Source organism: Vulpes lagopus, chromosome 1 (genome assembly GCF_018345385.1).
Source record: "Vulpes lagopus strain Blue_001 chromosome 1, ASM1834538v1, whole genome shotgun sequence".
NCBI classification, from domain to species: domain Eukaryota; kingdom Metazoa; phylum Chordata; class Mammalia; order Carnivora; family Canidae; genus Vulpes; species Vulpes lagopus.
In genome coordinates, this window is record NC_054824.1 from 84,852,617 (window position 1) to 84,869,902 (window position 17,286).

At 39.8% G+C, this 17,286-nt stretch overlaps 1 protein-coding gene across 1 annotated transcript in view; it reads right to left on the reverse strand.

Annotated features, from left to right (window-relative positions):
• The window catches only part of GAP43 (growth associated protein 43), a 102,112-nt gene extending 85,750 nt beyond the window's left edge, over positions 1 to 16,362 (reverse strand). The window contains exon 1 of the mRNA XM_041768379.1: positions 16,223 to 16,362. Within this exon, the coding sequence (XP_041624313.1) occupies positions 16,223 to 16,252 (30 nt within the window). The 5' untranslated portion in view covers positions 16,253 to 16,362. The remainder of the gene's footprint in view (positions 1 to 16,222) is intronic.
• Between the last annotated feature and the right edge of the window lie 924 nt (positions 16,363 to 17,286).

Sequence of the window (17,286 nt, forward strand, 5' to 3'; positions counted from 1 at the left end):
TTCCTGAAGAAATAAATTTGAAAGAGTGTTTAAGTTTTCCAAACCAAAAATGCATATTTAATCTCTATGTTATTTAGGTTTGGCTTGAAGGGACCTGGCTTCCTAGTGACCATGGATCCATGGATCGTTCTCCCTTCTTGATTCTCATAAGTGTTCTTAAAAAAGAGATAAACTAAATTGAACAAAATTTCTCTGTCTCCAGAATTCCGAGGGAAAGCCTATTCCTTTTCTTTTCAATTCCCCAGAAGGAACCATATTTTTGTATTTAAGAGATAAGTTAGATGTTGATAACTCAATGATTACCTGGCCATTTGTTTCTTCTTTCCCCTGTAGGTAAATATATTAGTATTTTCCATTTGTTTACCAGTTTGAGGAGAAATATAACAACATCAGACAGATGGATGCTTCCATAGCACACATACAGGGACCAGGAAAAACAAACAATTTTTTTCTAACTTGAAGTTTAAAAAAGCAAAAGGAGAAGGAGACTATGTACATGTACATACTTGTATATATACAGATATATAGGTTACATCATTAACAAAGAGGAATGATATGAAACCTCACCAAGATTCTTGTGGGAGCAGTACCAGACGACACCAGTTTCAGGTACTAGGAAAGGGCTGATGTTTAGCACTAGGCTTAGGAGGCAGATTAATGGGTTAAAAAGACTATAGTGATATATTTTAAATGGCTATCTCATCCTTAGCCCAGATTGTAAGAAGTTCAGAGTGTCAAGTATGGCTATCTTTCTGTCACTGTTGAAGTATCTACAAAATGGTGCCTGTTGTTTGTTGAAGCAACCAGCTGGCACTATTTGGGTGAAATCCAAGTCTGTGGGGATATCCAAGTCTTAGCTCTGTGAGATATCTATTAGGTGCCCAATTATAAACTGTGCCAAAGTGAGCAGGTTCCATGATTGATTAGTGGGAACTAGGCGGCTTTTGCCTTAGATCTAACCAAATTTTGCCATCACATACTACTCACTAGACACTGATATTTGTCCATTTGTGTAGACTCCATTTACTCAACTTTTCTTTAATGGGAGCCTAGTAGAGCTATACATAAGCAATAAACAAAACATGATTACTACCTTAAAGGAGCTCTTGGTATAGTTACAAAAAGACATTCAAATAAATGAATATTTATAATAAAGTCTGCTGAAAGTTGTAGCAGAAGTATATACTAACACAATAATGGCAGAAAGGAGGGGATCATCATATCTGCTTGGAGGACAAAGAAGAAAACCACTTCAGCCACATTATGGAAATAAATTAGAAGTGTGTTATATAAAAACAAGAGAATGGAAGACATTCCAGGCAAAAGGAACAGTGTTTAGAAAGAGAGAAAAGATGAAACAATATGGGTTATTCCATGAAATTATACAATTGTAATGGAATGTAGGATGTGAAGAGGGGCAGATTTTGAAGTTCAAAGAGATAGGCAGGGAGGGACCAGAAATTTAACAAATATATATATATATATATATATATATATATATATATATATAATCAGACTGAAGGCAATCCTAAAAGAAAATAAAAGAAGTGGGGTGATGTGTTAGAAAGTGACTTTCCGGACATCACTTGGATGTATTTGCCACAGAAGCCCTCTCAAAAGCCAGAGAAAGAGCATTCCTGGTAGAGAAAGTAACACATGCAAAGGCCTTGAAGAAGGAATATGTGTGATGAGTTTTAAAAACTAAAAGGCCAATAGACTTGGCAACCAAGAGTATATTTTTATAAGCATTGGTGATAATGAATTTGATTCTAAGTGAAATGGGAAGTTATCAAGAGTGGGTGTTTTGTTTTTTTTGTGTTTTTTTAGAGAGACAGAATGTGACAGGGTGAGGTGGGGGTCAGAGGGAGAGGACAAGAGAGAATCTTAAGTAGGCTCCATACCTAACATGGAGCCTGATGCAGGACTTGATCTTAAGACCCTGAGATCATGACCTGAGTCAAAACTGAGTCAGAAACTTAACTGACTGAGCCACCCAGACACTCCAAAGGCTATCAAAAGTTTTTAAATGGAAGAGTCACAGATCTGATAGACACTTTTAAAAGGACCAATCTGGCTACTGAGGAGACAACAATTGTAAGGGATTGAGGTTAAAAGAAGAGATTAGAAGGGAAAACTATTGCATCTGTCTCCATGAGAGACTAGTGGGTTATAATGACAGAGGAGACGGAGAAAAGTGGACAGAACCAAGACTTATTTTTGAGGTAGAGAGTGAGGGAAAGGAAGAATGAAAGGAGCTTTTTATTTTTAGAAACTGGAAAAAATAGTGGCATCTAATCAAAAAAGAGAGATGGGAGGAATGAATCAAGATTCTGTTTCCATTTAAATGACTGCACGAGAAAGAAGAGATTTGTGAACAAGAGATGAATGGCCTTTAAGGAATGTAAGGTATGTTGAGATTGGGGATCTTGTTGGCTGTCAGAAAAAGATTTCCAGGGGACAGTTAAATATAAAGTTCTAGAGCCCATGAGGTAGGTTTGGCTAGAGAGCCTGGAAGATTTGAAACTCACCAGTCCATGTAGGAATTGTGGACATGAATTAGATTACTCATGGAGCTTTTGCTTAGGAAGAACATGCAAGAATAAGGACAAAAGCCTTGGTAACATCAACTTTCAGTTAGTAGAGAAAGAGAAGCCAAGGGGAAAAAAAAGAACATGCAACCAAAGATGCAAGAGAGAAAAAACAGCTAAAATAGGCAATATGGAAGCCCAGAAAGTAAAGAGATCCAAGAGAGAAGACATGCTTCGTGGTTTCAGATGTCATAGCAAGGTCATGCAAGATAGCTCCAACTTGTCTTTCCCAGAGTTTACTATTTGTATTTTATACTGCCTCAGGGTCTAATGCAGAGCTATTGCAGATATCAAGATGTCAATCAACAGTATATCTTGAACCAGACACTGAACTTGATAACTTATCTTCAAAGAGTTGGTAACTAGTTGGGAGAAATCAAGTACATATAAATCCACATGGCCAATTAAGTAAGGCTCTGTGTAATGTATGCTGAAGAAATGGGACAGGGAGTATATGCCACTTAAGATCTAAGAGGGGAGAAGTCAGGGATCCCTGGGTGGCTCAGCGGTTTAGCGCCTGCTTTTGGCCCAGAGCGTCATCCTGGAGATCCCAGATCAAGTCCCACATCGGGCTCCCGGCATGGAGCCTGCTTCTCCCTCTGCCTGTGTCTCTGCCTCTCTCTCTCTCTGTGTCTTTCATGAATGAATGAGTGAATAAGTAAATAAAAATCTTAAAAAAAAAAAAAAGAGGGGAGAAGTCACAGAGAACTGTGGTAGTTAGAAAAGTCTTCACAAGTGAGATAACTCTTGGTTCAGGACTCAGGTTGAGCAGAGCAGAAAAGGAACTTCGCAAGTAGTGGCAATAACAATGAACAAAAGTACAGGGGAACTAATACTTAAATTCATGTTAAGTCTGGCTGGGACAGGATGCCAAAGTGGAGGAGGAACTTAGCTAAAGGACATATTATTTTGTAAGTTGGAAGGCCTTAGACACAACTTAGTCTAATGCTCTTGTTTTATATTCAAGGAGATGACAACCCAGACAGATTATATTTGTTTAAATCCTCAAGCCTAGTTGATGGCAGAACCAGTAAAGGCAAAGCAAGAATAGGAGATTGGTACCAGATTCTGAGGAGCCCTTAAAACCAATCATAAATGAATAAATTGGAATTAACCCTGTAAACAAAGAAATACTACTGACATTTTGAGAAAAGGGGGAGTGAAGTGTAAGATTTACAAACAAGCAGTGTGAAAAGCCAATGCCAAAAGCAAGGAATTTTGGTGACTATCTAGCCTTTCTTACCTGGAGCTTCTCATTTGAACTCCAGAACACAAATAATGATCTGAGTGATGATTTTTCTCCATCCTAACAAGGATGGTGTGTAACTAGTACCAGTCTAGATGCACAGGAAAGAGGTGAATTCATTATGTACAATCATGGACCTTCAGGCTTGGCTTCCTTTTAGATTGCTGGTTGAAAAAAGGCTGGCAGAAGAAGTAAAGGACAGATGTGAAAGACACTGCAAGTAGAATCTGGTAACTGGCATTATGGCTCTTGTGAGGGAAGAAATAATAATAAATTATTCCCATGTTATGAGCTTGTAAACTGAAATGTGCCAATATCTCTAAAAGATATCATCAAGAGTAGAGGAGTCAGGAGTTCTAATCTAGGGAGAAGATAATTAGTTAACATGAGACTTTCTGGGGTACCAACAAAGAATAAAAGGGAAAAAAAATTTAGTATCTGGAAATCTTGGATTATGGGAAGATTAAATTTTCTATTGGTTTTCCTATGGTTCTTATAGTTTGGTTCTTCATGGGTGGGTTTTTACAATACACTCAGGTTCAGTCAGGGCACAATATTGGTAAAAACATATCTAACAAATAAATTTCAGTTTGTACAAGAGCCAATCAGTTTCCAGCATCACTAGAATGATAATGTAGAATCGAGAGGCCTGCAGAAAAACCTTAAGAATTGACAGAATCTTGTGTAAAATAGGAAAATACCTGTGATGACAAAATTGGCATTATTTTAAGCCAAGAATTAATAGTTTCTTCCCATTTAAGTGAGGATAAACCTAAATTTGGTCCTGCATGTGCTTGAGTATGCTTAAGTATACTAATGCCCAAACTTCTTGGATTCTTTCCTGATATGCATGTTCTTGGGCTTACTGTGGGCTTATTGCATCTTCCAGCTGACGTTCAGAAGTGAAGTCGGAGCCATCTGTGGTCATTAAAGTTCCCATGACAGTTTTTACTAGAGGGTTATGGCCCAATTCCAAAGCGAGTAATTCTGTTTTATAGCTCCTCCTCCCTTTTCAATTATAATAATCTTCATTTCCTCCTCTATACTGGTTTCACCCCAGAGGTGTAAGGCATGAAGTTCAAGATGGAAGAAAGAATATGCAAGAAACTAGCTAGGTCTTCATATTTCCTATACAGCTCTCAGTATGGAGTACAAATCTGGCTGAGTTATCAAAAGCTATCACCCCAGTGTCTTTCAATCAAAGGCAATCAAAGCCATGAAGAACATTGAATTTATATTAGCATGAAAGACTTATTCAAATGAACACTAAATACCAACCTGATTTCTCCAGAGTAGCTTTCCCAGGTGATGGGAGTAAACAAGTCCTTGAGACTCAAGGTTAAGGGAAAATTGCAAAAGGTACTCTTCAGAACTAAATATGAATAAATCGAACCCCCATGTCAGATCTGACTAAAGAAAAAGCCAGTATTTTTTAAATGAGATGATACCATGCTCTCCTTCCTTTGGAAATTTTTAGAAATACTAATACAATAAAGCTTTGGAAGATAAATCCTCCAAATGCCTAGGTAAAGATGAAATGGGGTAAATTGATGATGGATCACTTATAAAATCACGATTACTTTACATCTCTCAAATAAAATAACGCCATTTTAAAAGTGATTTAAAGAGAAAGAACTTTCAAACGCAATGTCCACCAAACCATACCCAATGCCTATTGCCCTTCCCCCTCTAGAACCCTACACATAAGATTCTAGATAGCCAAATCGAGTTGCCCTCAAAACGTGCAACATGTACCTAGAAATTTAGCTGCAAATTAATTGTTAGAAATTGAGAATTTTCTTTTTAAAGAAATGCTGCTTTGATTTGTGGGGTGGGGAGGCAAATAATGGAAATATTTGCCTCTACTGGAGTTTAGATGGAACTGTGGAAGGCATCCTTGGAATAGCTGTTAAGGATCTAGTTTGGTGATCAGGAGATTTTACTTCTCAGTTTATACTTCAAGCAAGTAAATTGGTTTCTGAACCAAAACAGAGTGAAAAATGGACTTGCTTTTTAATAGCTCCTGCTCTAGGCCAATTCTTAGGCTAGTTGTGCTAAGGAATTCTGAAGCCCCTTAGATTTAGATTCTGAAGCAGCCAATTTTTGCTTAACCTTTGGAGATCATTTATTTATTTATTATTTTCCTCATCTAGTTCTTTTATATAGTCATTAATGGGAAGATATTAGGGTCGCTCAAATTCTCATTTAAAAATAACATTTTCTGAATAGTTATTGGAACTGGGATTATAAATAATGGATGTAAGGCTAATTACCAAAATTCTACATTTAGCGCAAACTGGTGCATATGGAGACAACAGCTCAATATTTTAGAAAGTGCCAATTTGCTAAAAATAGATAAATATGATGATTATTGCTGGAATTAATTCAAGGACATTCAAAATGAGATGACTAATATCAAGGGGTAGCATTTCTCTGATACTAATCCAAGGGAGATATTTTACACCCATTATTGCCCAATCCTTTTGCAGAAATGAATCCCCAAAACTAGAAAAGAAAGACTAACCCCACATGAAATTATCGAGAATATAGGGCAGCTAGTATTCCTCTTAAACAGGTAGTACCTACCAGAGCAGATCCTGGAAGACCCTGAAAACCCAGTGCTTATCAATTCCAAGTGTGTGGAGACTTGCCCTAACCTTTCTTTTTTGTGGGATTGGTTGCCTGTTGTGGTTACTGCTTCCTTTTTGAAGGAATGGATGTCAGGGATGATAACCCTACCAATTATAGGAATATACAACTAGGACAAACTGAAAGCAACCAAAAGGAAAAATTAGTGATCCACCACATTTGGTAAGTCCCTCTTAATCTGGGTAGCTACCCTGTTACACACATCCACATGTATGTATGTGTGGGCTTCCAAAAACTGTGTCTAAAGAGTGCAACTTGGCTCTTCTTCCAATCAGAGATAATTGGTCTATTGGTAACTAGCTGATCTAAGAAGGACCAATTGATTCATTCATTCTCATTCTGTCTCTCTATCCGCTCTCTCTGAATGTGAACAGATGATACAAACACACACACACGCACACACACACACATATATATGTCTTTCATTTAGAATTTTGAAGTGTGAGATAGAGAAGCTAGGGTTATTAATAATTGAGTCTTTTAAATTCAGGGCTTCAGAAATAAAGTCTATCTATCTATCTATGATTTCCTGCTTTTGAGGTTCCCAGATCTACTCTGGTTTCTATAAACTTGGTTATTCCACCTCTTAATTTTGTGTGATATCTAGTTTCCCTTTGATAGACTTAAAGTTGGTTTCTGCTACTTGTACCCTATCAAAGTGCACATAAATAAAAGTGTGTGGGGGTGTGCATGTGGAGAAAAAAAAGACAGAGAGACTGAGAGACAGAGACAGAAAGAGGTGGCTACAGGGAGGGATTAAGGAGTGATACCCTTCATAAACTATAAACATAATAAATGATTGTTTCCCTTTCAACACCAGTTTATTTGGAAATTTCTAGTTAATACACCTTCCTATTAAACTCTATATAAGCCCAACATATAAAAGATTTTCCAAAATATGCATGATATTCATTTTTCTATCTTAGACTTTTACTTCTAGGAAAAACAGAATCTTCTGGACAAACCTGACCAATTATTACACTTCAAAATATTTTCAAATGTTATCCACATATTAAGAAATCAAATTCTTTGGGTTACAAAATTCCATTGCTTATGTGAGAATTTCATAAATTTGTTTTATTAAATTGGAGACTATGTCAATCAATCAGGGACATATGAGATCTGAAATGTCCTTTGTAGAGATCCTGAGAGCGTAGAAGATTATATATGGCATTAGAGTTGGGTTGGAAAAGGTTCAGGATTGCATGTCACTTCTTCTGATCAAGGTTAATTCCTGATGCATTGAGGAATCTTGAAGTTGTATGAAAATGGTGCTCAGGTGATAATCTTTGCACTGTGTTTTCCCCCAATCAGGCTTCATCCCCATTGTCAGTTGCTCCTAACCAGCCCCACATGCCTATTCTTCTGCCTGACTGGGCCTTCCTGTGATAGATGTGAGCACAGCATGCCTGGTAATCTTAGTGCTGAGAACCCAGTTTAGATGTGAGGTGGGGGTGGGGATGGGGGTGGGGGAGAAGCAGCCAGTTTAGCAAATGGAGAAGAGAAGAAATCTAAGTGTGAAGGAAAGACTAAAACGGAAAAAGATATAAAAAGAATAGTGGATATTTCTAAATGTGTTTGACCTGACCTTGCATGAGAATTTGAACATTGGCTTTTTAAAATTCTGTTCCTAAAATTTTTAAAGGAAATAATAAAGATATATTATGTCTTATCTATTATCATGGTTACTACTTACTCTGTAGAGAATAAGGGAGGAGAGGAGGGAATTATATATGTAAACACATATATAGTATATATATATATATATATATATATACACACACATATATACATATACACACACACACATTTTATACAGAAAGCACAGGTACTTCTTTGCTTCGAACCATGAACACTTTGGGTTTCAGTATGTGGAATTCCTGTTAATAATACCTTACACTTGAAAAACACATTGTTTGCAAAATACTTTTATTTTTATCACTTTATTTAAGCCTCATGCTAATTTATTAGAAAAGGCAAGTCAGGACTTGGTGTGTCCTTTTTATGTGCCTACTATATCAATGGATAAACTGAGGCTCAGGAAGATTAAGTTACTTACCCAAGGTCACAGGACAAGCAATTGGCAGACCCAGGTCTAGAACTCAGGGGAAGGGTTTATTTCACTACAAAGACATGAAACAGGACATTAAACAAAGAACATCTAAAAGAATAAGATCTGTAAATAATTAAGGATAGGAAATCTGGAAGAATCACATTCTCATACTATAACCCGAACTCACTGCCAAGTATGCCACTCTGACCTAAGCAGACAGGAAAGGGAATTGTAACTTTGACCACAACCACCCTGTGAGGAGGACCAATGGAATTGACTATGCATTTACACAAAGCCAGCTCTGAATAAGTTCACAGGAATGGTGTGTTCCAAAATATCACCCCTAATGGCCCATTATTCATTATGATGATCTCTCCCTTCCTCCTTTTTTTTTTTTTTAAGATTTTATTTATTTGTTTATTTTAGAGAGAAAGCACATGCGAGCAGAGAGTGGGGGCAGAGGGAGAAGGAGAGAAGCAGACTCCCTAATGAATGAGGAGCCCTACCTGGGGCTCAATCTCAGGACCCCGAGATCATTACCTGAGCTGAAACCAAGAGACAGAAGCTCAACTGACTGAGCCACCCAGGTGCCCCCTCTCTCTTCCTACTTTCATTCCTTCAATGAATTTTTTTTTTTTAATTGAGAAGGTAGTATGTGCTAGACATAGCTTAAAATATCTATTTTGTCTAAAACACCTCTTTGGAAAGTTGGAAGGAATACTCTTTTTGAAGTTCTTTTTTCATAGCCTCACACGTCAAACACTAGCATGAGCTGGTATTACTTAATCAGAAAACTCCCCCTGGACCTGAAGAAGGAGAACAAAAGAAAAACTCAAAGAAAGAGATTGAAAGAGATTGAGAGCAACGAGCAAGATATGGAATAAGGGTGTGGAGATTAGAAAATATCACCCAGCTTTCTCAGTTGAAGACAAAGTTCACCTACAAATCATTTTATCTTACTACTCTTCTCAAGGCCATGCCAATTCATTCACAGAAAATATACTGCGTAGAGTCTGGCCAAGAGCATTTTCATGGAGAGCTGTGGTTGCTATTTGCCCAGTATTAACCACAATAGGCCTACTTCAGAATCCAAATCCCTTCAGTCTATTCAAATGTAAGAAGGATAAAGTTGCTCTGATTCTCATTCAAGTAACAGATATTTGAGGGGCTACTTATCATATAACCACCTTTAACCTCCAGGAAAGGTTCCCCTTTGTGGAATAGTATTATATAGATACTTCAATGGAAAGGAAAGAAACCCAAGTGAAGGTAAAATTGATTCGTGAGCACAGACACGGGGGCACAGGCCAACACTACATATATTTTTGGAGATTTGTGTATCAGTGAAGTAAATCAGCTAGGAACGAGAGATTGAGTCAAGTTCTATTGGAACAGTTGTGGAGCAAAGCAACATGTGTGAGTACTGTGGGGTTTTAAAGGAAGGGCAGTGGAAGATCCAAGACTGGTAACCATGTGTCTGACCTGGCACTTTGCTAACTTAAGGGGGTGGACTAGTTTGCTGGATTGGTGGGGGAGGAGGACACCAAAGGAAGGTTTCCAGATAGTACCAGTTATGGTAGTTTGGAGAATTGCAATGTAAATGGACTCATTTTTAACCTACTTTCATTAAAAACTGATGGTTGTCATATTTATAGTTTGATAATAAGAATCAACAATGATTGGCTGCATCTCAAAATTTGATGCCAATAGATTAAACAAAAATCTACTAATGGAAAAAAAAATCTACTAGTGGTTTCATCCATTTAAATATGCCACAATTTAGAGTAAGCCTGGTTTTATACTTATTTAGGAAACATGTTATCCACAGGTAAAACCAGTTACTCTATGTGTCAAACATTGTAATAGGCCTGGAAGTAGAGAAAGAATGAAGATTCCACCCAAGCAGCTCACAGTAGAGACACCAGTTAATGAAAAAAAAAAAAAAAAAAAAAAGAACAAATGCTATATAGTGCAACAAGTGATTTAATAGCGATGCTACAAACTATAGCATGGTCACAAAGAAAGTGGAACTTTGGGAGGTCAAGAATGTTTGCTCCAAAGAGCAAACTCTGACAGAGGAAATGGGAATTTTCCAGGCAGAAGGAATATACAGTATGAGCAAAGGCACCAAGGCTTGAAATGCAGATGTGGTATCATATGGTTGGACGAACGGGTACTTGAGGATGGCAATGGAAAGATAGGAAAGCCGAGGTCATGTTATCCATGTATTATAGTTTATAGTTAACAGGGGACCACTAGTGGATTTTAACAAGAAAGATAATACAGATTTGCATTAGGTAAAGGTAAGTGTGGTGTTCTACGCGAGGAGAGTTGGAAGAAAGCAAGATGGAGATAGGAAGTCCATGCAAGAAGCTATTGCCTCTGTCCTGATGAGAGGTAATGGAAGTCGGAACCAGGATATTTGTGATAGAGTTGAAAAGCAGAGGATAGATTCAAAAGCTTTTTACCTAGAATCAAGAAATTTATTATCTGGAATTGAGGACTGAAAGCAAGGACTGCCTTCACATTACTCCCAGGTTCCTAGAGCCCAGAAGCTGGTTAGATGGTGTTATAGCAGAAGGGTTGGAATTTGGAGGAAGATTAAGTGGAACAACACAGAAGACACTGAGTCTGGTTTTCTACATAATGAATGTGGGTGTCTCTGAAATGCCTGGACCTACTAATATCCATGGGTCAGGTGCTGAAGAAAGATATCCAGTCTACAGATTGGGAAACCTCCCAACATGGATGAGATCACCTAGAATTCATGTATCAAATGAGAAGTGGATCAAGATCATCAGCCAGAAGATAACTGATATTTGAGGGGAAAAGAGTGAAAAAGTCAGCAAGGAGGACTAAGAAAAGCGTATCTGAGAGGGAGGAGAGCCAGGGCAGCTGGGAGCCCAGTGAGGAATTTCAGGAAGAGGAATGGACGATACAAAATACCAAAGAGATATCAAGTAAGATGGAAACCAAAGAGTCACTGGAAGTGGTATCTTTTTTAGGATATGAGAACAGAATAAAAATAAATGAAATAGTGAATAAGGAGTGATAAATAGAAGGAATCACCCCTGATGGGAAGAACTGCTCGTTAATAGTAGGCTCACAACAACCCTGACAAACTAGGAAGTCCAAGCCAAGACTGACATCGCACAACTTGCAGAGAAAATTTCCTTACCTTTGTACTGATTTTGTCTTCACATGAATTTTGTTTAATCCCTACAAAAACACTTTAGAGTCAGCAAGGTGGGGCTGTTGTTTGGTTGATTTTAGTTTTTTGCTTTTTAGTCTCCAACTTATGGGAGGAAACTGAAGCCCAATATTCATTCAAGATCACAGAATCAGGAAGTGGCATAAACTGAGGACTCTCAGCACAGTGCTCTTCCCAACACTTCAGAGAATCTTAAACTGACTTCAATGGTGCAGAGGCAACTTGATCACACTTCAGAGATTCGGAAGGGAGAAGGGCCCACAATCACTTTCTTGACTGGTAGAAGACCCGCTTGGTTGCCTGAATGCCTCTATGATAGCCAACAGGGAAGTGAATAATCAAATGCTGTATCTTTTCTGGAGATGACATACGTATGTGCATCCTTTGAAATGTTCCTTTAATATCAGAGGAAGATTTTAGATTTGTCTTACTTTATCAGTGAGAACAAGGAGAACATTTGGTTAATATATATGCACTACTGTTGACTGAAACCCGCCCCCCCCCCCCCCCCCCCCGCTTCTTTATGGGGTCAGGTAAAACTGAGGTATGTGGATTCATCAGCCCCAGGCACTGCATTGACAATTCCACCATGACGGAGGCAAAGGAGACCCAGGCTACTCTCCCTCTCACTGAACAGAAGCTCTGCCATTTCGCATAAAACATGAAAGGTTTCTGTAGTTTTGCCAACTCAGCAAGAGAGAAAATTAACCCTACATTTTCTTATCCCAATTGCCTCGGCATGGGTGTGTGGAGGGGGGGGGAATCCTAAGTTACAGACCCACAGCATGAGGGAGAGGGCTCATTGTGTATGCACCCTGGCAGGGATTCGAAGGAATTACAGTCACCAGATAGGAACTCATTTCTAGATTTACCATGAATTTTCTAAGGTTCTCTGCAAGTCTACATAATTTGGCAGGAAAAAAAAAAAAAAAAAAGCCCTTACATGATTTCTTCTGTTTAAATTTGGAAATGTGTGATAGAAATCACCATTGGAAAAAAAAAACCCAAAACAGTTTCAATTATATTAAGTAAAATGCCTCCATTTAATTAATTCACTTAGTCCCTGGGTGACACTGGGTGTGGCTCAGTGAGATTTAGGAGGAATCCAATTTATCACTAGGAGGAATCGGCTGCACCAAGCAGCAAGGCGGCATCCTTCCACACCTTTCCAACACTGCAAGGGAAAGGCGCAGTGAGGCTGGCATTCCAAACGACATATCACACTCTCCCCAGATAAAAATTATTTGTTTTACGAGGAAAAAAAAGCAGATGTTGGTGGGGTTGAGAGGTGGGGGACGGAGGGGCTACTTGCTTGCCCTGGTTTTCTTTACACTTGGATTACAATTTAAAATCCTTATCTTGAAACAAAGGAAAACAGCTCAGTTTTCTGGCTTTGTGGACACAGATCCCATCTTGCAAGTTTTTCATCATCTGCAGTACGCATGGTAATTACGCTATTTAAAGTTAGCCCCAAGATATTTGAAAATCAGAAACTAATAAGGTCTCAGGGATCCTTTTATTCTATTCCTCCTTTGCACACTCCTTTACCATGTTCTCATGGCCACCCCGCTCCCATTCTCTTCTTCCTGCTGTAATAATCCATCGTGGTAATTAATGGCTAATAAAGATCCTTTACGCTTTCTCCTCACCCACTGGCCGTGTATTACAACTCAGAAATCCAAGGTTGCTTCTTTATGCGGCTCAAGTGGAAGAGGAAGGAAGTGCAGTCCCTCCAGCCCCCTCCCACGTTTCTGCTGGATTCCATGGGTGTGGCAGCATGTAGACCTTTGCAGGGTTTTGCCCTTGTTTTATTCCCTGTTAAGGCCTAGGACTGATTAATAGACGGCAGGAGGATAAACACAACAGGGTTCAGCCCAATTGAATGATAGAGGATCATTTTACCCCCAAGCAGGAAACCTGTGTGAGACTTAGTACTCACGCTATGTAAATGCCAGTCAGGGTAGTGTGCAGCCCACGCCCTGAATACACCATTTCCTTCTGTCTGATTTAATGGTATCCGAAATACTGACTTACGTGAATGGTGCACAGCAGTACTCCAGAGGGCACATGGCCATGCCACACAGAAGTACACATGCATGAAATGCATGGGCAGATATGACGATTTCTTCACCTTTCCTTTTCTCTCTTGACTACGATTTATGCTAAAACCCATGCAGGCGTGTGGAAGCTGTACAGGGTACACGCATGACCGTCGTACATGAGGTATGCGGATGCTCTACACATTTACATGCAAATTTCTACAACTCCCCAAACACACAATTTCAGCTTTCTCACTTTGCACATCACAGTGAATGCTTGGGGCTGGGAGTGAGATAGAACCCAAGTGAAGGCAGCTGTCCCCTTTTGGGGGGGGGGAAAGGAAGGGAATACTTAGAGCTTCAAATCCTTTTCTAAAATTATGCTTGATTTCTTTTGTTGAAGGGGGTGTGTGTGTCTCCTTGTGTGTGTGTACATGGGGTGGCAAAAAGTTGTAAACCGGCATATTTTTCTATCTAAAAGGAAACCTTTTTTAATGAATAGCATTGGCTTCCTTAGGGCTCCGCCTTCCTAAATTTTATTTCCTCTGCTCACCAGTGGGGTAACCTCAGAACGTTTCCTTGACAGTGTGCTTAACCCAGCCACCTGTATCTATTGCATTTTATGTATTAGAATGAAGGAAGACAAGGAAAGGAAATGTCCTGGTTTGAAAAATGAGCCAATGGAAGCATCAATCTCTGGAACCATTGAGCAGTTTGGGGAAGTGGTGCATGTAAGACTCTCATGCTCTTTTTCAAACACAGCTACACAAACCACACACACAAAACCCTGGAGTGTCTGCTACTTTTTAATATTTATTTATTTATTTATTTATTTATTTATTTATTTATTTATTTATTTAACTTATTTATTTTTCCCTTGCCTCTCCACCCCCTGCACCCACTGATCTGATATTCTGCTCCCGTTTCCCTTCCCCTTCCTCTCCTTCTTCATCCTCCACACCACCCACCCCTCACCCCTCCTTCCCAGGGCGCTGGCTAAATGTGCAAAGCTGGCAGACTGTTTCTTCACCACTCCCCTCCACCCCCTTCGGATTCAGCGAGTGTATTACAAATTGCCCAATATCCAATACCTGTACAGGAATAATGCCCAAATCCCATCTCTTGCACCCCACCCCAAGGCAATCAATCTGCAAAGGGCTCTTTTGACCTGCCTCCCCTCCCACGAGTATGCACACGCACGCACACACACACACTCACCCACATCTCACACCCATTTTTTTCTCTTTAACCTTCGCCAAAATCACTCAAACATGTTCCAATGAATGTTTGAAAGCTTCATTTGGAGAATGCCAGAGCACTGCCGGTTGCTGCAGAACACTGAACTCGTCATTGCTCCCCACCCTCAGCCCAATCAAGTTTCTAAAATGTCTTTCAAGAAATAAGTGAGCAATTTGAAAGAGAAGAGAAACCTGGGTAGTGGGGGAGGGATGGAGGGACACGGATTCTCGCAAAGCTCTTATGTGTCCCTCTTCTGATGAAAATGAGTCACCATGCTTATTATCCAAAATGTTAGCCCGGCTCCGGTCACTGACAATCCCAGGAAAGATGCAGGGGAAGGGAGAAGAGGAAAGACCTGATTTCCAACAGGTAATACTCGGCTCGTCTTTCCCATCCCATCGGAGCCCAAGGCTCCTAGGGGCGTGGTCCACCCTCTCCTCCGACCAGCTGGTGCACAATCGGCTACCGATCTTGGGAAGGGGATTTTCTCCCCCTGCACCTCCAATCTCTCCCCCAACCCCAGTTGTCTTTGGAACCTCTTTAAGAGCAAATAAACAAATTTCACTTAAAAAAAAAGAAACACCTTCCAAATCACAGTTTCATTCATTCATTGAAAAATAAATAAATAAACCCTTCACATGTTTTTTCCATTAATACCTGCGCCCCTTTGAAGCTCATGCATGTACGAAATAAGGCTTCCTCCGCAGCACATGTGAGAAAATTGCACGACAGAGCAAGCAACACTCATTACAGAATAGGATTCCTTCAACCCTGCCTTTTGCAAATGATTTAAAGGATCGCCTCCCCATCTTGTAGGTAGAGTCCACATCCTCTCCCCACACCCCTTTCTATATCCACACCCGCAAAACCAGAGACCTAAAACGCTGAGCATTCACCAAGAGCCCCTCGCCCCCCAAAAAATCTTATTTCTAGCCGGACCGGCATATATTTCCACCCCCCCCACCCCAACCTCATCCTAATTAGCCGCAGCATTCCCAAACCAAGAGCATGAAAGACAGACAGAATGGAATAAAAGCTGGGATGCAACCATCAGTTACCATATGCTAAGGAAACGCAAGCACCATGGCCAGAGCAGAAGCAGTTAAAAAAAAAATTTTTTTTTTTCCCTGCCTTTACAGGGAAATATTGTAGTCTGGTAATTTCACAACAGCAAGAAGTAAAAATCTTTAGCTCTACCTGTTTGGTTCTTCTCATACAGCACAGCATGGTTGTATCGTCCCTTGCCTTCTTCCTGCCTTCTCTCCTTCCTCCTCTCTCTTTCTTATTCCCCCCCTCTCCACCTCTTTTCTGCTCGCTTGCTCACTCGCTCTCTCGCGCTAGCGCGCTCTCCCTCTCCCTCCCTCCCTCCCTCCCTCTCCCTCTCCCTCTCTCTCTCTCTCTCTTGCTCACACACACCAGGGCAGTTAGCAGCAACTGTAAGGTCCGCGGCTACTGCTCAGCGCACATGCTCCCTCTCCCTCTCCCTCTCCCTCCCTCTCCCTCTCCCTGCCTCTCTCCTCTCTCCTTTTCCCTCTCTTCCCCTCTTTTCTCCCCCTTTCCCTACCCCCCCCCCCGTCTTGTCTTTTTCTTCCTTTTCTCTTTCTCAGAATTGTTCACTAGCTTTCAATGACTAATCACTTCCCCAGCCCCCACCCCCATTCTAGACAGTCACCCCCTCCCAGTCCCCTGCCAGCCTCATGAATATTTAAACATCTCCAATCTGGACCCAATTACCCACCGACTTTCCCACTGCATTGAGAGGATGGTGGGGTGGGGGTAGAGAAGGATATTCCAGCCGGTTCAGGAGATTGGATGGAATGTGTTTTAGGCAAGAGGGGCTTGAGGAACGCTTGCATTTCTTTACTAACTCTTCTCTTTTCCCATATCATAAAAGCAAAGAACAGCTTAGTCAGACCTGTACCAATATCAGTTGTAGTTGCTATTTAGATTTAATGTACAGTTAAATAATTGTGAGGATTAAGTTCTCTCAAAAAAAAGAAATAATATATAATTATTAATAATTGTGAGGATTAAGTTCTCTCCAAAAAAATGAAACAATATATAAATATCATACACTATGTATACTGTTCTCACTATTCATATAATCTAAAATACATACATTTAAGCTTAAATATGCACAAAGAACACATCTCATGTATGCTCTGATATCCTTGAGAAATCCACATGAATATGTAGCATTTTTAAACATTCTAAGCATTTAAGTTAAGAAATGGTAACTAATGTTCAGGAATTAGAATTCA